The sequence below is a fragment of the Mixophyes fleayi genome, chromosome 4 (genome assembly GCF_038048845.1).
Source record: "Mixophyes fleayi isolate aMixFle1 chromosome 4, aMixFle1.hap1, whole genome shotgun sequence".
Lineage (NCBI taxonomy): Eukaryota > Metazoa > Chordata > Amphibia > Anura > Limnodynastidae > Mixophyes > Mixophyes fleayi.
This window is the reverse complement of record NC_134405.1, coordinates 149709371-149727813: the sequence shown is the minus strand read 5'-3', so window position 1 is coordinate 149727813 and position 18443 is coordinate 149709371. Positions and strand designations below refer to the sequence as shown.

Here is an 18443-nt window from a genome sequence, read left to right as displayed (position 1 = left end):
GCTATGGGTACTACAGGCTGAGCTGTCAAAGTCCCGGGTGTATATGTGTTGGTTCCATCTTTGGGTGGTACAAAATCTTGCAATGTTTAGCTACAATCCAGCCTCTCATTCCAGTGTTTTTCATGAGTATATTCCTGTCACAATACAATGGCTTGTGTATGTGCAAGAGGTGGAAGTGGCATCATTGGTACAGTGTATGAAGTAATTGGGAGAGTGGTCAGGTTCCAGAGGACTCAAAATATGACATATAGCAGAAAAAGAGGAGGCTGACACAACTCTGTAAGTTATTTCATTGTGTTCATCGTGAGATAGCATAAATTAATTTTTAGCAATTGCTTTTCCCTGAAAGAGGCACCATTAAAAGGGATGCACAGTCTCCTTTCTGTAAAGCTGTTTCCTGCTTTGGACAGGAATTGGAAGCAGAACTTTAAAAAAGGGTGGGAGCGTACAGTTCTGTTTATCAGTTTACTGTTTATGGTTCTGAAGCCCTTTCCGAAGCTCAGCTGTGGTTCAAAATTACATAAAATAGGTTGTAAAATGCCACAAAGCACAAAATACTTTTGAAGTTAAACAGATATAATGTATTTAAAACAATATTTGTTTTACTATTTACCTCCAATAGCCTGTATATTCTCGACATATTTCTTGCCACTTTCCTTTTCAATAGAAGATGCATAAACCAGCTCATCCTTCCAGCATCGAATATTGTGGTTGAAGTCAACAATACCAAACTGGTCATCAGGCCGAAGGTCGTCCAAAATAGCTTTCATAGCTTCAACTGTCTGCAAGAAAAATCAGTACATATGGAGACATTGTATATCAATTGTATAATTACATTTCATTAGTGGGCTGTGTGAATTACATAATGCTTAACAGTTTAATATAGTTAATATGTAGCTTTTGCTAGTATAGTTACATTTTGAGGAATCTAGAAGTAAGTGGACGACAGCCAGGGATTCAGTTAAGTGGATAATGTGTTGATTTTTTCTTTTTCATCAAGCACAAGGATACTTTAGTATTTCCATTAATAAAAAAATGTGACTTGATGTGTTGATTGATATTACGTTATTTCATGTCACTTTCACACTGTTACTAGTTTAAGCTCTATACTGCTACATACCTCCCAACATATATACATTCAAATTCTGGACATCTACAGTGGTCAAAGTAGGCCGGTATATGGTGGTATATCATACCGCCACTTCTCCTGTAAAACTATCAAATGCCATTCACTAACACTTTCCATACCACCTCTAAATTTATATATAAATATATTGTGCTTGCACATCATGTATATATTTACATAATGTCCACAATCCCAGTTATTTATTTGCTTTATATCTGGACAGCCCAAACATAAATCACTGATTGTCTATTCATGGAAGCCAGGTGGAGGTATATATAAAACACCCATTAGGCACTATGCAATGGTATAATTACATGTAAGTGCTTTCATAAAGGTTCTACCTTACCCATCACCACAGCATTCTACACACAGAAAAGGCTACATACACACAACGCAATTCAGTTATTTTTGACAGACACCTAACATTTGGTTGGTTTGTGTCCAAAAGGGCTGAAAATGAAAACAACTGACATAGATACAATGTAAAAACAATAAAAAGAGCATTAAGAAAAAAATGAAAAAGATATTGAAGGCTGAGTGGGTAGCTAAATGTTCAGCTGCTTATAAAAGAAGCTACATTTGTTAAATACAGGTACAAGTGCATTTTATCAAATGTGTATAGTTACATTGTACATCATACACTCACCTGTTTCATTTTAATACCCCACATAGAGCCACTGACATCAATAACAAATAAAATATTCTTTGGAAGTGGAGGCTGATTTTCTGGAGCGAAGAAATGGAGGAAGTATCCATTGAATATCTGGAAAACAAGAAGTCTGCAAGTTCAGGAGCAAATATTGTGCTACATTATAATTCTACAGTAATGATTGTTTATAAAAGGAAATAATAACACAAATATATATTATTATTTCTGTTAAAGGATAATTACATTTTAAAATATGTTTTTCATATGTTTCAAAATTCTAATAAAAGACATATTTTTCTGTGAAAAGTGATGTATCTTCTATGAAAGCACATAGTCATTTTCCCCAGTCCCTTGTTTCATCTCACTGTTCCTCTATCCCTGTCATTCTATGTTCCTTATCTTATGTTTGTATCCTCTCTTACAGCTCACACTCCAACTTCAAGCATTGTGTTTTCCAACTGTAAAACTTAATTTAAGTCAAATAGAGAAAGCTACAGACACTGCTGCATTTGTATCAATGTCACTCATCCAGGGGAAGCAGACAATATAAACCTTGTAGACTAAGGTTATTTTGTACAATGGCAGCACCAGGTTAATTACTTTCCACCAGCCCACAACTCCCTTTGCAGGGGACCGCAGGTTCCGATCTTGATGCAATATCTCTCACAGTGGCAAAAATAAATCTAAGTAAAGTATGCTGTCACCTCGAAAGTACCAGGTCAACAATAAGGCCTAAGTGTTGGAACATTCACTAGTGGAGTGGTCACTTACACAAGTCTTAAAATAACAATTAGTTTTGCATTAGTAACAGTTTGAAAAATTGTTTTATTTTAAAAAATGATTAAACAAATACGTTGAAAATAACAGATGATATAAATTAAAATATATCAGCACTGCCAATGTATGTTTCAATTTTTCTTGTTAGTGCATTTAGACCACATCTTTCCTTTAAAGTAGCAGGAAAGTAAATAAAGATAGTTTGATTTAAGTTCACTAGGAGCTCTGCTTCTCTCTCATTCTTTTAGAACAGCAAGTCTGATATCAAGATATTCATAACGACCATATGGAAATATGACACCGTCCTTTGAAAAAGTGAGGGATTATCCATAATTGATTTGCACCAAATGTCCTGCATTGTATATTCATTTCACCATAGACTATTTCTGATGTAAAATTGCCTAATGCACCAGTATTTATTTGTATATATCACAAAGCTGCCATACCCCTCAAGAAATATGGCTCATCTATTTAAATGAACTTGAAAATGTCAAATAGCCTTATAAATGTACATTTAGATAAACTTGTTTGCCCATCTCTCTTTTATAAAAGTACATTTGGATGAACTCGTTTGCCCATATGTCTTTTATAAATGTACATTTGGATGAACTTGTGTGCACATCTTTCTTTTATAAATGTACATTTGGATGAACTTGTGTGCCCATCTCTCTTTTATAAATGTACATTTGGATGGAACTCGCTTGCCCATCTCTCTTTTATAAATGTACATTTAGATGAACTTGTTTGCCCATCTCTCTTTTATAAATGTACATTTAGATGAACTGGTTTGTCCATCTCTCTTTTATAAATGTACATTTGGATGAACTGGTTTGCCCATCTCTCTTTCGCCTACTTACCTGCAGCTGGCTGGACTTGTCTCTGTTGACATCATATTTCACACCAAGTCTTCCATCCACTGCTGTTGTAAGGCAAGTAGGGCACTTTCTCTGCTGATCCACTGTTGGCTTGAAGGATATATGAGCCTAGGGGAAAGAAAATGTAAAAATACACACAGTTTTGATAAACTTGCGCAACATTATATGTTTTGTAACTGTTGTATGTCATAGAAATCAAGATGACACAATTTATCTGTTCCTTAATAGCCTGTATATAGAGTATAATGTACCCCGAAGTACAAATTCTAAAGAAACTAAAGGACACAAAATACACATAAATGCCTAGTTATTTTATAGTAGTTGCAGAACTCTTAAGTAAATTCAAATTTTTTTTAATCCATAGTAGTTAGTTCTTCAAAAAATGAGACTGGAGCTGCCATTTTTTTGACTCTGTATTGTTTGACCATCTCCTATTCTTTCTCCCACCTCACCATACCATTTAGCTAAAAGAGGCCTTGTAGCTCCAGCAACATGGCTGTGAGACCACTGTCAAGCATTATCATTATCCATACTTTAATGATCAAGGAATGGTTGTAGCTCTATAAGGGCTGCTATACCTGGATCCCTACAAATAATAAGCTGTGAATATCACCTTAGAAGTGGCACATGTAGGATCAACTTAATGGTGCAAATATCTTGGTTGCAAAATTTGTGATTGAAATAGGACCCCACTCCACAAAGATGGCAGCTGTCCACTATGATTCTGGCCACCATCACTGTCCTCTTGCCCCAACTTTTAGTAACATTCCCAGAGATCATTGTCAGGACCAGGAATTTCTGCTTGGTCTCTGGCTTTGCAGCCGGGGAAAATCAATGTTCACAATAGGTGGACAAAATGTGCACATAGTCTGCCAAAATATATCACAACACGTGTAATGATTATAATTTCACTAATTACCTTCTTATCTCCTCTGTCAATATTGATGAGGTTAGAAAATTGTTCTGCAACTGGTTTCACCACATTGATGGAACTGATGCCTTCTGGCTCTAAGATGTATATATCCACCTGAAAACACAAAATTGCCATTATGGCAACAGATTCACAACACCCTAATGATGTGTAGTAAAATAATAGAGAAATTGTTGCTATTAGATGCTCTATAGTTCTTACTTCAAAATGTTTGGCCAACCTGCCCGGCTGAAGATAGAGAACATGTTCATAGAAACCCAGGCTCCTCTTAAGTGCTTCTTGGTAATGAATTTCAAATTGCACCTTGGTTCCTCCTGGCACATGCAAATCAGCCTTGAAGTTTTCCATATCTAGAGAATTTGTTCTATGCGATAAACGTGTAAAATTGTCAACATTACACATTATTAGTATTTTATTTATTGTTAACTCAAACACAAATATCAGCATATCTTCATTACCATATATGATTACAGCTGTTTCTGCACATTCAACACATTCTGCATAGCTTGTTCATTAGCAAGAGAGCTGTATGTAAAATGTATAGTATGTCATATACTATATCTTTCATTTCCATGATATAAACATAAATCAATGGACTCATTCCTAAAAACCATATACTATAATACTTGTGAAACTTAGGTTACACTCCCTAACTTTGTTACTCAGAGTATGTGGCTGTAACAATCATAAAACACATTTCATAAAGGCAACAAAAGTAACAGTTTCCACTTGAAAGTGTGGTATTACAATTTACAGCAAAATAAAAGCTATCATTAAAATATTTTTGATTGTATGGTTTATACAAAATAAATATTACTGCCCTTACAATATATAATATGTTGCTTAACAAGAACGGTTTATATTATAAAAAGCAAGAAACTCCAAAAGGACATATACAGCTTCTTATCTGACATTTATTGACATGAAGAACAACAGTGCTGTCATATTTAATAAGTTAATTATAGTGCATTAATAGTGCCATACTGACCTCAGTAATCCGGCGGACTTGCCTCTTGCTCTGGCCTTTGAGTACAAGCTCCTAGCCACTGACTTTTCTCTAATTGACCCACTAAATGTGATTCCATTGACATTCCTAATACACAAAAAAAATAAATATTAAATTCAGTTCTATTTGTTGTTGTTATTATTATTGTTGCATTTTTCATCGAACTTTACTGTTCACTTTGTAAGACATTTGTAAATAAACACTCAAGTCTATACAATATGGATAGTTCATTGGGAACAATGCCATAAAAACATAATTAGTGCTTGTAATGGTGACCACGCAATCAACAGTCTTCTTATTTCTCACTGCTCAAATCCACTGCATTGGGCCATCTAGTTGTCGGGCTTGGCATGTGTGGCCAAATTGGCCTGGCCATCGAACATACAGATCATTTAACATGTGGCCAGCAAAAGAAAGAGGGGAGTTAAATTGCTTTAAAATAGTAAAAGTTGCAATTTGGCATAGTTGAATAATTAAAGTAATGAACAATGTAAGTTAATCAGTATGCATTCCTAGTCAGGTGGTCAGTCATGGGGCAGTATTTAGATTCAGTGCTGGTGTGACAAGTCATGGGCCAGTATTTAGGTTCAGTATTGTCAGAAATTCTCATGGACCAGTATTTAGGTTCAGTATTGTAATAACTTATCATGGACCAGTATTTAGGTTCAGTACTGTCATAAGTTCTCATGGACCAGTATTTAGGTTCAGTATCTACTGTGTGGATCGCCTAATGAAAAGGAGGTCAGAACCTGGTTTCTTTAGTAATGTGAGTAGGTCAGAACCAAAGCATGAGTGGTGTGTCACCAATTCTGGGTATTACATCACCCTGTGTGTATAAGTATGATAGGTATTAACTCTTATTGAGATGAAAGGTAATTGTGACAATAATATGTAAATATAAAGCATCTTTTCAAGTACAAGTATTACTTTAAGGATGTAACACATTTATTTATATCAGAACTAGGCACACAAATGCCTTAATCATAATGTAAGGGCAGCACTTCTTCATCACAGCACTGGGGCAATAAGTTTGATTCCCGACCATGGCCTTATCTGTGTGGAGTTTGTATGTTCTCCCCGTGTTTGCGTGGGTTTCCTCCGGGTGCTCTGGTTTCCTCCACACTCCAAAAACATATTTGTAGGTTAATTGGCTGCTATCAAATTGATCCTTGTCTCTCTCTCTCGGTCTGTGTGTGTATGTTAGGGAAGTTAGACTGTAAGCTCCAACAGGGCAGGGACTGATATGAGTTCTCTGTACAGCACTGCAGAATTAGTGGCGCTATATAAATAGCTGATGATGATGTAAGTGGATTTTAAAGAATTTATATAAAGGATTCTCATTTTCTGATTTAATAATGTATAGAATCTACTCATCTGATATATGCTATTTATTTCAGGTATCTTAATCTGTCTCCTCCCCCGGTGCTATGTATATGAAAATCTGTAGGTCACACTCCAAAATATACAAAAAAATGATGCTTCCAGTCTCTGTGCTTTGTGGAGATAATACAATATGTAACTACAACAGCTAAATTCAGTATTTTATTATTAGCACACTGGGGTAGATTTACCAAACCTACTTAAATGGAAAAGTGGAGGTGTTGTAGATAGCAACCAATCAGGTTCTAGCTATCATTTATCTAGTTCATTCTAGAAAATGATAGCAAGAATCTGATTTGTTGCTATTGACAACATCTCCACTTTTCCTATTTAGATGGATTGATAAATCTATCCCATAGAAATATAAACAAATCATATTTAATGTTTTGGAGACATCATTGTGGTTTTATGTGGGAATGTAAAGGATGCTTTAAAGGTGAATTCCTGTGCTTGCATCTTTATAGTCTGTATTGCTTTTATCACTCAGGTAATGTGCAGTAACTTACACCAACTATTTATTATTTAATGCTAATAAATAAACATGCTTACAGTATATTTAGATAAGAACACTGGCCAGTGAAACTTACATAGTGAAGTTATTGATAAGTGCCCCTTTAGGTATCTGGATATCGAAGGAGAGGCTCTGTGAATTCGGAGCATTATTCACCACTTTGCTTTGTATCATGGTATTGACGAAATGTGATGTGATGGTGGATTCGACTTTGTAGCTGTATAGAGAGATTGAATCCACGGAGGGGACCTGTTAGGAAGACAACCATGTACATATCATTTTTATGCACCAACCACTCAGAAAAAGTGTGGTCTGAATTAATGTGGAAAGTTTTCTTTCATTTTGACTTTCACATTTGCTTCAGAAAACTGTCACGGTCAATTGTATTATTGTCGGTGTATTGTGTGTCGTGTATTTTTCCACTTTTTCATTTTCTGTGAACATGTTTTTTGTTACATAGAAAGAACCTCATAAAATGTAGAAAGTATTAGGATTGTTGTACTGTAGACTATTATGCGGGGCAAACATTTGCTTAGAGAGAAGAGACGCTGTGTACCACTTAACCATACATTATTAAAGGATGACAATCATATTCTCTATATCATCACAGGGGAAGACTTTTTCCTAGATTTCACTTCACAGAAATTGACAGATAACAAGCAACAGTAATTTGCACTGAGATACACAGCAAATGGAAATGGAATGTTAAATATATTCAGTTCTTTCAAGGTATGGAAACTTTTGCCATTTGTTAAAGATATTAGTTGCTCTTTTATATGAGGCAACTGGTAGGATAGCTTAAGAGGTCTTTTAATTAGCTCTGACGGAAAAAAATATCAAGGCTGATTGACTTACTGAAGGCCACTGTGGTGTGTTGCATATTGTCAAGTTGTTTTCATGACTAGAATATAAGTGTACCACAAGCTGTGCTGACTATGTCTACCTGGCCCTCTGCATTTCATCAGTAGCGCTTCTTATTGATGGACAGATGACTTTACCCATGTTTTTCCTTTCGTGTGGTCAATGTCATTGACCTTGCAGTCACAGAAATAGCTAATGGTTATCTAACACTGGCCTTGGACACTCAGCAGAAACACATACCTCTACATCTCCATCGAATATTAAACTTCTCTGCAGAAGAAAGAAAACACAGATTAAATTCAACTTTCCATATAACTAGTGAGGACATACATTTCCGAGTAAAACATATATAAAACAGACCAAACAAACTTCAATATTGAGACAGAATGATTAAATATTTAAATATTATTATATTATATTACATTATTTAAATATATTATTGTAAATTAAAGTCACCCTTGTTTTGTATATATTCATCTTGCCCAACTGCACAGCTGGAATGCAATAATGCAAAGTTGATACATTTTATATCCATTTAATGTTATTCTCACATTTTATAGATACCAAATATGTAACAAGTTCTGTGTCTACAGCTGCTTTGCGTTTCATCATATTAGAAAATCAGTATATAATGCTACTACTAATTATTATACTAGTAGGTTAATTGGCTGCTATCAATTTGACCCTAGTCTGTGTATGTGTGTGTATGTGTGTGTGTTAGGGAAATTAGACTGTAAGCTCCAATGGGGCAGGAACTGATGTGAGGTAGTTCTCTGTACAGCTCTGCGGAATTAGTGGCGTATATAAATAAATAAATGATGATGATGACAAAGGGAAGGATCAAAATGTAAATACATAAGCTCACTTGAGCACAATGAAGAACAATTTATGATTACTGTAAAGTTATTTTAAATGTTTCTAAGATACAATCATAATATTTCAGGATTAGTATGAAATAAATCACAAAAACAATATGCTTTACATAGACAGCCTGTACTGGATGTCATATAATTCCTTTCATGAAATAAAAATATTATAAGATCCTGGTAACCACAAGCAGAATAATGAGTGAATATGCATATTAGTCAGAAATTCTTGTGACCCGTGGAGCCTATTAGCATGACACAAATGTGTCTTGATACCAGAACTGGATGATCCATTAGGCAGCCTAAGCTCTCAACTAGGGCCCAATGGGCACTGAGCAATCCTAATTACCCAATTCCCTGTTTATGTTTCAGTGCTGTTGTTTCTTTTAGATTTTTTTAACTTGTTTTATGTGCTTTTGACAAGCAGAGGGATATGTAGAGAGCCCAAACCAGAATCATTCTTTAAGCAAGCAAGCCTGATACACTCATTGGGGATGATTGACCTACACAGTAAAATATATTTATAATGCTCCTTATATATTTAGTTAGCTATGCTGACATATTATGCTCACATAACACCAGAGTAAAAAAAAATATTGATTAAAGAAAATTGTTTTTGCCACCCAGTATAGACTGAATAATCATTCCCACTGAGCTTAGTTTTAGAGATTTTGTGATCTTTGACCATTTAATTTCCATTCACGATATGTGGGTAGCATTTTCCTTCCAAGTGCAGTAGAAAAAGCAACTATCCACAAAGTGGCTGAGATTTAGAAATAAAACACTATTTAGTCACTTGATATTTTCCAATTTTGTTTTGTTCTTGTTTGGTTTTATTTGTTCCAAAAGTACACTGTGTAACACAGTTACACTTGCAGTCATAACCCATGTACGGAGACTTTCAAAAAGTCCATGTGTGATACTTTGAACTGTATACATTTGACATATGAGTTCAAGATCAGCTATGCATGGCATTATGCAAGTTGCTTTATCGACATTCTTTACGTACCATGTTATTAAGGTAAAAGATTACAGCTATTTCTCTGAGATCTATCTAGCACAAATTCAAAGCATTTATGACTACATACATCTGCTGCTAAATATATGTGAGATAAAGAGGAATATAGGAAATCGTGATAACTGAGAAAGATTGATATAATATGCTATGTGTCTGTCTGTGTCGCACAAAATAAGATGAAATGCTTTGATTTACATTCTGATTGCTTTTGTTTTATAATTAGAAAACTTTAACAAATTGAAACAGTAATTTTATATTTTGTCTTCAAATAGCTGGATTACTGTCTATAAGGGTCTATATACTATCTATTTATCGAATAAGTTGCATTAATTCATATATCTGATCCAGCTGCATTATATATTGGAGAAATTATGAAAATTTTATGAAAACTGGAGCGCAGTCACCTGTGAATGAGATTTAAATGCTCCCCATTAACAGTTTTCACTGTTAACCTTGCATTCTACCAGATCCTGAGCAAGGATTGCTAAGAATTGAAATTAAAAAGCCTGAACATTAGGAAGATAATGACAAGGAAAATAAAAGAAGATTTTTTTTTCCAGCCTTACCTATTTATATAAATTTAAATACATTTTAAAATAAATGGAGATCTTTTAATAAAACTTGCAAACGGTGGGCATATTCATGGTGGCTAAGTGGTTAGCACTTCTGCCTCACAGCGCGGGGGTCATGAGTTTAATTCCCGACCATGACCCTCTGTGTGGAGTTTGTATGTTCTCCCCGTGTTTGCGTGGGTTTCCTCCGGGTGCTCCGGTTTCCTCCCACACTCCAAAAACTTACTAGTAAGTTAATTGGCTGCTATCAAAAATTGACACTAGTCTCTCTCTCTCTCTCTCTCTCTCTCTCTCTCTCTCTATCTGTGTATGTATGTTAGGGAATTTAGACTGTAAGCTCCAATGGGGCAGGGATTGATGTGAATGAGTTCTCTGTACAGCGCTGTGGAATCAGTGGCACTATATAAATAAATGGTGATGATGATGATGATGATATTCCTCCACAGTTATATTGATCATTACTATGATCTTTACTATGATATAACATTATGCTTATTACTATGATATAAAATTACCATTACTATGCTTCTCTAGATGACAAAAAGCATAAAATATTCTAGAAAGACAATTTAAAATACCAAATGGTCCTCCGTTAGGCATCGGGCCTAAACAGGATTCTATGATATGTTTCATAGATGGACAGAATTGTGCATTTATGGTATATATATATATATATATATATATATATATATATATATATATGTGCTGAATAAAATAATATTTTCAACTCTTGTAACTAGATTTACTAGTGCATTTGCAAACAGTCGACAACCCAGCATTATGAAGCTATATCTTTTTTGCTGACACTGGTACTACAATAATGTAAAACTGACTTAAACTTTAAACATTTCTGTTTATGTTTATACCTTTATTCTTTCCCCAAGGTTAGATTCAAACTCAGGAATGAGGTCAACAATATCCTGAAAGAAGAAAAAAGTAATGTTCTATTGCAATCTATATGTAAAACAGCTTATAATAAGGTACTCTCCCTACACAATTAGGTCTGATTTACATGGATAGTTGGGCCAAGCATTCATATAATTGTTGCAGGTCTCTAAAATATTTTTCTTAATTACCAGTATTTAGGCATGATTCCAATAATGCAAATGAACCCTAAAATGTAAAAAACACAATGTTCATAAATAGTCACCTCAAGGATATAATATTTTCATTTAGACCTTGTAGACAGTGTTTGACAGGGTATTTAAAGCATGATAACCCAAATACTGAGACATAGCACTATTTACAGACAACCTATTTCACCCTTTTTAGCCTCATCAGTGTAAGTGAGGTTGTTTTCAACTTAGAATGTGAAGTGCTATTGAATCAGCATAACTGAAATAATCAAAAAGATTAAAGGGTGGGGGAACACTATACTACAGTGCTCTCTAGTGAAAAAAATACAAATAAGCTTTGTATGTATTCATAATTATAGAAACATAGAAAGATAGAATTTGACAGCAGATAAGAACCAGTTGGCCTATCTAGTCAGCCCATTTTTTAACCTATGGTAACCTACAACCCTATGTAATCCTTATTTCTTTTTAAGGATATCCTTATGTCTGTCCCAAGCATGTTTAAATTGCTCTACTGTTTTAGCCTCTACCACCTGTGATGGGAGGTTATTTTATTTATTTACTACCCAGTTTCAGTGCATGTTCTCGTGTTCTAATACTTCTCTTCCTTTGAAGAATGTTTCCCTCCTGTACCTTATTAAAACTCTTAATATATTTGAAAGTCTCTATTGTGTCTCCCCTTTCTCTTCTCTGCTTTAAACTATACATATTAATATCTTTTAGTGTATCTGGATAAGTTATCCTTCTGGAGATATGGCCTCCAGAACTGAACACAGTATTCTAGATGAGGCTGTACCAATGACCTATACAGTGGCATTATAACATCTTTCTTTCTGCTACTGATTCCTCTCCCTATGAAACCAAGCATCTGACTTGCCTTTCTCATTGCTTTGTTACACTGCTTACCTAACTTTAAGTCACCTGAAATAATAATAGTGACTCTTAGATACCTTTCCTCCTCAGTAGTTTCCATTAAAATGCTGTCAATATTATATTTAACCTTTGGGTTTTTGAGATCCAAGAACATGATTTTGCATTTTTTTGTCATTAAACTGTAGTTGCCACTCTCTTGACCATTCCTCTAGTCTACCTAGATCATCAACCATTCATTTTACCCCTCCTGGTCTACCCCGATGCATATGTCTCTGTTATCTGCAAAAGGGCATACTTTCCATTCAATACCATTTGCAATGTTACCAATAAAGAAAGTAAAAAGCACAGGTCCAAGTACAGATCCTTGGGGTACTCCACTGATAACATTCCCCTTCTATGATAACCTTTATTTTATTTAATCTAAAACAATCTAAAATTTCAATGAATGGATTTATTTGAGACATTTGCTTATCTCTTGTCTTTCACATGTTTTTATGGATGGGTGTAACAAATATATTCTTTAATTTGCTTATCAAAAAATCATTACCCACTCCAACTTTTATCCCTTTCAGTTAAAAATGAAACAACTTTAAGGGCCCATTAACACATATGTGCTGGGAAAATGGGTAAAATATACGTAAGCTAGCACGCAGCTGAGTGATACACATTTAACCCATTTTCCATGTGCATTGTTTTTTTTACTAATATAAGCTATTGTACTAGAAAACACTTTAAACCATGGGAAATAGTGTGTGCTGCATTGTAAAATTGTAAATGCAGTGTCTGGGGTGGGAACAAGCCCATAAGAAATCATCTGTCCTATTTTGAATGCACTTTTCAGGGGTTAGGTAGCAGATGAAATGTGCATAGCAGCAGATGGCTTTGAATGAGCTGTTCATATTCATTTTTTTTTTTTAAATTCACTTAATTTTCTCTTAATCCATATTCCCTCTACTTTCATGCACTCACTTATAATTGTACACATGTACAGCACCTAGGCCAGGGAAATACAGTATTCTGGAGAGCTGGGATTTAAACAGTTGTAATAGTTCTCCAAAATCAGTCTAAGTTATCTGACAACCCATAAACAATTTTGACAAGTCCTATTTTCTATTTTCCCCCCATCTTACTGTATTTACATTTGATGCATTTCATGATATACTAGTAGTTTCCGTGCTTTAAAATGGCAAAACAATATACATTTTACATAACTAAAGACCCCATTTATTTCACTGTGATTTTGCCAATTAGGGCTAGATTTACTAAACTGCGGGTTTGAAAAGGTGGAGATGTTGCCTATAGCAACCAATCAGCTTTCATTTATTTAGTGCATTCTACAAAACAGCTAGAATCTGATTGATTGCTATAGGCAACAACTCCACATTTTCAAACCCGCAGATATATGGAGAGAGATTTTTTTTGCTGCAAGGTTAAATTAATTTTGCACAGTTAGCATATAAGTCATAATAATCTATTATCATAATATATAATAATAAAACAAGGGCTCTTAAGAAAGGAACAAACATTTTTGCAGAATAAACTATATTGTATGTTGTTGTTTTTACATTTCTAGAATAGCCTGTACATAAATACTCACAGCAGAATCTGGATACTCCTCTATGAACACATCAAATCCTCTTATTTCAGCAGAGCATAGAAACAGCAGGAGATAGAATATATGCTTCATTATTCCTGTGTTACAGCCAGAGGGAATCTCTGGCTTCCAGTGACAAAATGTTCTTCAAATGAGGCAAAACCCACTTTACTCTGGAGTTTATAACTTCTCTTTATTTCAGAATCTAAAATAATAAACTCTGTTTTGACCCAAAGCAAATATTTGCCATGTAGAATAAGTCACAGCTAGGACAGGGACTGAGAGGTTGTACAAACATACAGTTTTCAGTTTATCATCTAGTGATAACCACGTAGCCCCAGCCAGCATGGACATTGTCTTTCTATATTTCCCTTTTGCTTTGAAGTTGATTTCTGTTCTTAATCTTTAAATAAAGACATCAATATAGGTGAAACTAGCATTCCCCCAGCACACCAGCAAACATATATTAAATGTAGAAGGCTCAGGTGACCTAGTGCTGAAAATCATTAAAGGAATTCAAATGGATTGAGAAATTCAGGAGATTTATTTATAGCAATTTGATTTAACTTGTAGACAGACTATGACTTATTAACTGTTGTTAAACTACAACTCCTAGCATCATAGTTAAGCTATAGGAAATTGCACAGTTGAATATTTCCAAGTCCTAAAACCTTCTGCATATAGAGATAACTTCTATTAGAATTAAGAAAAATATCCCAACAATATATAATATTAAGTACAGGGTACAGGTGGTATGGCAACAAATAATATGCTAATTATAAAGTAAAAGTATAAAGTCAAAACGCGGTAAATAGGTTATACTTTACTATGAAAACTATTGTGCATAACAGACCCAACTGTCTATTATCATATAGCCCTATGACCATTTTATACACCCCAATGTTTAATGAGAAATCCCCTGAAAAAATGCCATAAATTCCACCATAAAAAAGAGGTGGTTGTAAGAGGCAAGATTGCTCTAAGCAATCTTTTAGAGCATGGTTCATTTGTGCCACCCATGTCATGCTATGTGATGGACAACAAAGATTGCCAGCTCTATTGAGTCATTGCCTAACTAAAGTTCTAGCACTGTACACAGATGCAGGGTATGTTGGTGTAATGTAAAGCAAGTTATTGGTCTCTTTATCTTTCTGTTGAACCAAAATACCAATAATATTGTATAAACCATTATTATAGGATGTGGCCATCAACTTGTAAAGTATTCTGAAAGGCAATAACAACACATTTTTCATGTTTCAAGTTAAATGTTTAATATTAACATTGCTGTTCTTCAATAAAATAATCAACTATTTTCATGTTGGAATTTTAGAGCTTGGCTGCTATGGGAGTTCAATACTGTGGTTTCTTACTCTGCCACCCCTGGTGCACATACTGCTCCTTGGTGGAGTAGTGGTACCCAGAGTTGATGGTATGCTGATCATACTACTTCCAGTTGAACTGGAGACAACAGGTTGCAGAATCATGGTATAATTTTAAAGCTGCTGAGATATAATGTCATTTAAGCTCCCTCACTGTCAAAGCATTTAATGCCATGGTCATTTGTTGCAAATTATTATCTATGCGCTCCTTGGCATTTGTTAGACCATTGTGGGCATTAGTGCGAATAATACCCTATTTTACTACCCTTTTCATTTGTAGATTCATTTAGCTCATCTGTGCACTTTGGGTATGCATATATTCTATTTATATTGCTGTATTTTATTTATTTTTTGTCATATTGGATCACAATATATGTATGATTTGTGATTTGGCAACATTGTTTCCAATAAATCAGTTTAGTGCTATAACAATATTTACATAACAGTTTCTTTGCTTTTTAGGTGGACTCACCTGCTACCTCCTGATATAAGGGTTGTTATGTTGAGTGTGACAGCCCCTGTTGGTTGGACAATACATTCATTTGTGAATATTGTTATCTATGTTTTTGATGTGAATGAAAAACATGTTATACACATGGCATATGTCCACATTATGGATTAGAATTGTATTAAATAAAAAATATATACAAATCAACAGCTACGTTACTGTGATGAGGCCTGTCACTGACATGCATGTAAATGCCCTCTGTTATCTCCAAAGGCATATGTAGTGTGCTCCATTGCTGGGGACGCCCCCCCACTTGTGGTAAACTAGTGGGGAGATCCTATGTGCAGCTTAGCGTGCCTAGTAAAATACAGAGATGATGGGCTAGTAGTTTGACACAAGCGGGCCACAATAGGTAGGAAGTTCCCTGGTGTTTCAGAGTGGATGCACCTCTTTAGCACTGGAGAAGTTTGCAGCTCTTCTGTGGCGGGGCAGAAACACTCCTGTGTTGGTGTCACCCTTTGAATTATTATTTCGGCAACTACACTAAACTAAACATCTATTAAAATCGATTCAGGGCCTCAGGGGTTCAGGCCGTCCCCAGCTAGTACGCTGGTAGTGCACCCTTGCCTTCCATGTCTAGCTAATATGTGGTAGATAAAAACAAACTTGTCCTTAATTTATAATCCAGATGCCTTCACCCCACCCCCCAACAATGTTTATGGCCCCATGTTTTCAAATCACAGCTTCACTTAGCTTTTTAAAAGGGTCCCAGCAATCTTTGGCACTAACTTCATGTTCATTAAAATTGTAACTGTATAGCAGAATGGAGGCATAAATGAGCGCTACTGAGGCAGATGTGAAGGTAGCGGGGACTGTCACACCTGGGCTGGTCATCAGCCTTGTCTCTCCATCTCGCTTATCGTCAAGCGCCCACCCAAGAATGACTCATTGTCTTGAGCCTTTACCAAGTGTATTTCAAGATTAACACCTTACTAACATTTTTATTTTTGAGAAACAAATATTCCTTTATATTTAAAACTTAATTTCAGTTTATACTCCTGCCTTTAGAATTCTGCCCCCTTTCCAAAAGCCTCCTATTCCCTTTCCCGCTCTAATTGTTTATCTTCTGCCTTCATATTCTCACTCTCTTTCCTTTCTCTCTCCATTCCATCCACAACACAAAAAACAACAATAAACACAGAGATAAAAAGACAAAACCGAGTACACAAATACACCACATTCACACACTAAAAATTCTGGCATGACTAAAATGAAAATACTCAGCAAACAGTAATGATAGCAAATAAGTAACTAAAATCCGCAGCATAACTCACAATGTTTGAGTTTGGATAGCATTCAATTTTTGAAGAGTATGTCGCCAATCCCAATGCAGAGAGAGGTGAGCTCCTCAACAAAGACAAGACACAAAAATGATTGATATTTTAAGGGTACAATATTTATTACAGGGTTTAGGGAAATTAATGGAGACATTATAATTTGGATTTCAAGTTACAACAAATTTTATGTTTTATTGTCTATTAATTATTTTATGTGACATTTATCACAGTTAGCTTAAATAAACAATTAAAGTGTCAATTTTAAAGCAATATAGTGCAAAATTCAATGTAGAAAATGTCAGAAATATTACCTTTTGTTGAAATCTTAATTATAATTTTTTATGTGACAATTATCACAGTTGGCTTAAATAATAATTTCTACAGCCTAACAATTGACCCTGATCACTTTCACTAAAGCTTGCAGTTCCCGATCCCTCTAGTGTAGGAATGAAAGCTCTAATAAATGTTTGATTATGAATTCTTTAAAATGGGTCAAACTTAATCATCTTTAAGAATCAAGAATCTTCACTATATAGATTGTTTGAAGGCCACAAACATGTATGTGCTAATCAACAGACCCTGAATTTGCAGTTTGAAGTTTGTGGCCCACAATCACTGTGTTGCAGTTTGCATTACAATTAGCATATATTTAAATATTTTTTATTTTTAAGCACTTTATAAATAATAATTTTATATAATAAAAAAGTATTTTATAATTTAACTACTGTGTTTGAAGTTTGCAATTCAAGTTCACATTCCAGGTTTACCATTAAAAACAGTTAAAATGCAAAAAAATGGAACACACTTTTGAGCTGCATATTTTCTCTAAAATGCAAGAAATTCTGGGAAATTTTTATAGAGATTTGAGGAACCAGTTTGAGAACCACTTTATGGATGGGATGAGCAAATCTTGTCCTAAAGCTACTCAGTACTGATTCTGGTGCCGTCGTACTGAGTGAAGTAGCAAAATGGGGTGTTGTCTCTGACTCCTAAGCCCCATTAAAGATCTATCATTTTCTTCACTCTGCTAGGGCCTACTATAATGTTTATGGTGATCATGTATATGATAAATTTGTCACTAATCTGAACCAGTCACAGGTGAGAGGTCAATACAGTCCTTACAAATGTGAACAATGAAATACAATCCTGGCAGCTGTCCCTGGA

At 34.9% G+C, this 18443-nt stretch overlaps 1 protein-coding gene across 1 annotated transcript in view; it reads right to left on the bottom strand.

Moving 5' to 3' along the window:
• The window catches only part of ITIH2 (inter-alpha-trypsin inhibitor heavy chain 2), a 42444-nt gene extending 28153 nt beyond the window's left edge, over positions 1-14291 (bottom strand). The window contains exons 1-10 of the mRNA XM_075208593.1: positions 14119-14291; positions 11439-11492; positions 8357-8386; positions 7332-7504; positions 5347-5451; positions 4560-4722; positions 4347-4454; positions 3410-3535; positions 1773-1889; positions 614-782 (exon numbers count right to left, since the gene is read on the bottom strand). Coding sequence (XP_075064694.1) covers positions 614-782; positions 1773-1889; positions 3410-3535; positions 4347-4454; positions 4560-4722; positions 5347-5451; positions 7332-7504; positions 8357-8386; positions 11439-11492; positions 14119-14208 — 1135 coding nt within the window. The 5' untranslated portion in view covers positions 14209-14291. The remainder of the gene's footprint in view (positions 1-613; positions 783-1772; positions 1890-3409; positions 3536-4346; positions 4455-4559; positions 4723-5346; positions 5452-7331; positions 7505-8356; positions 8387-11438; positions 11493-14118) is intronic.
• Between the last annotated feature and the right edge of the window lie 4152 nt (positions 14292-18443).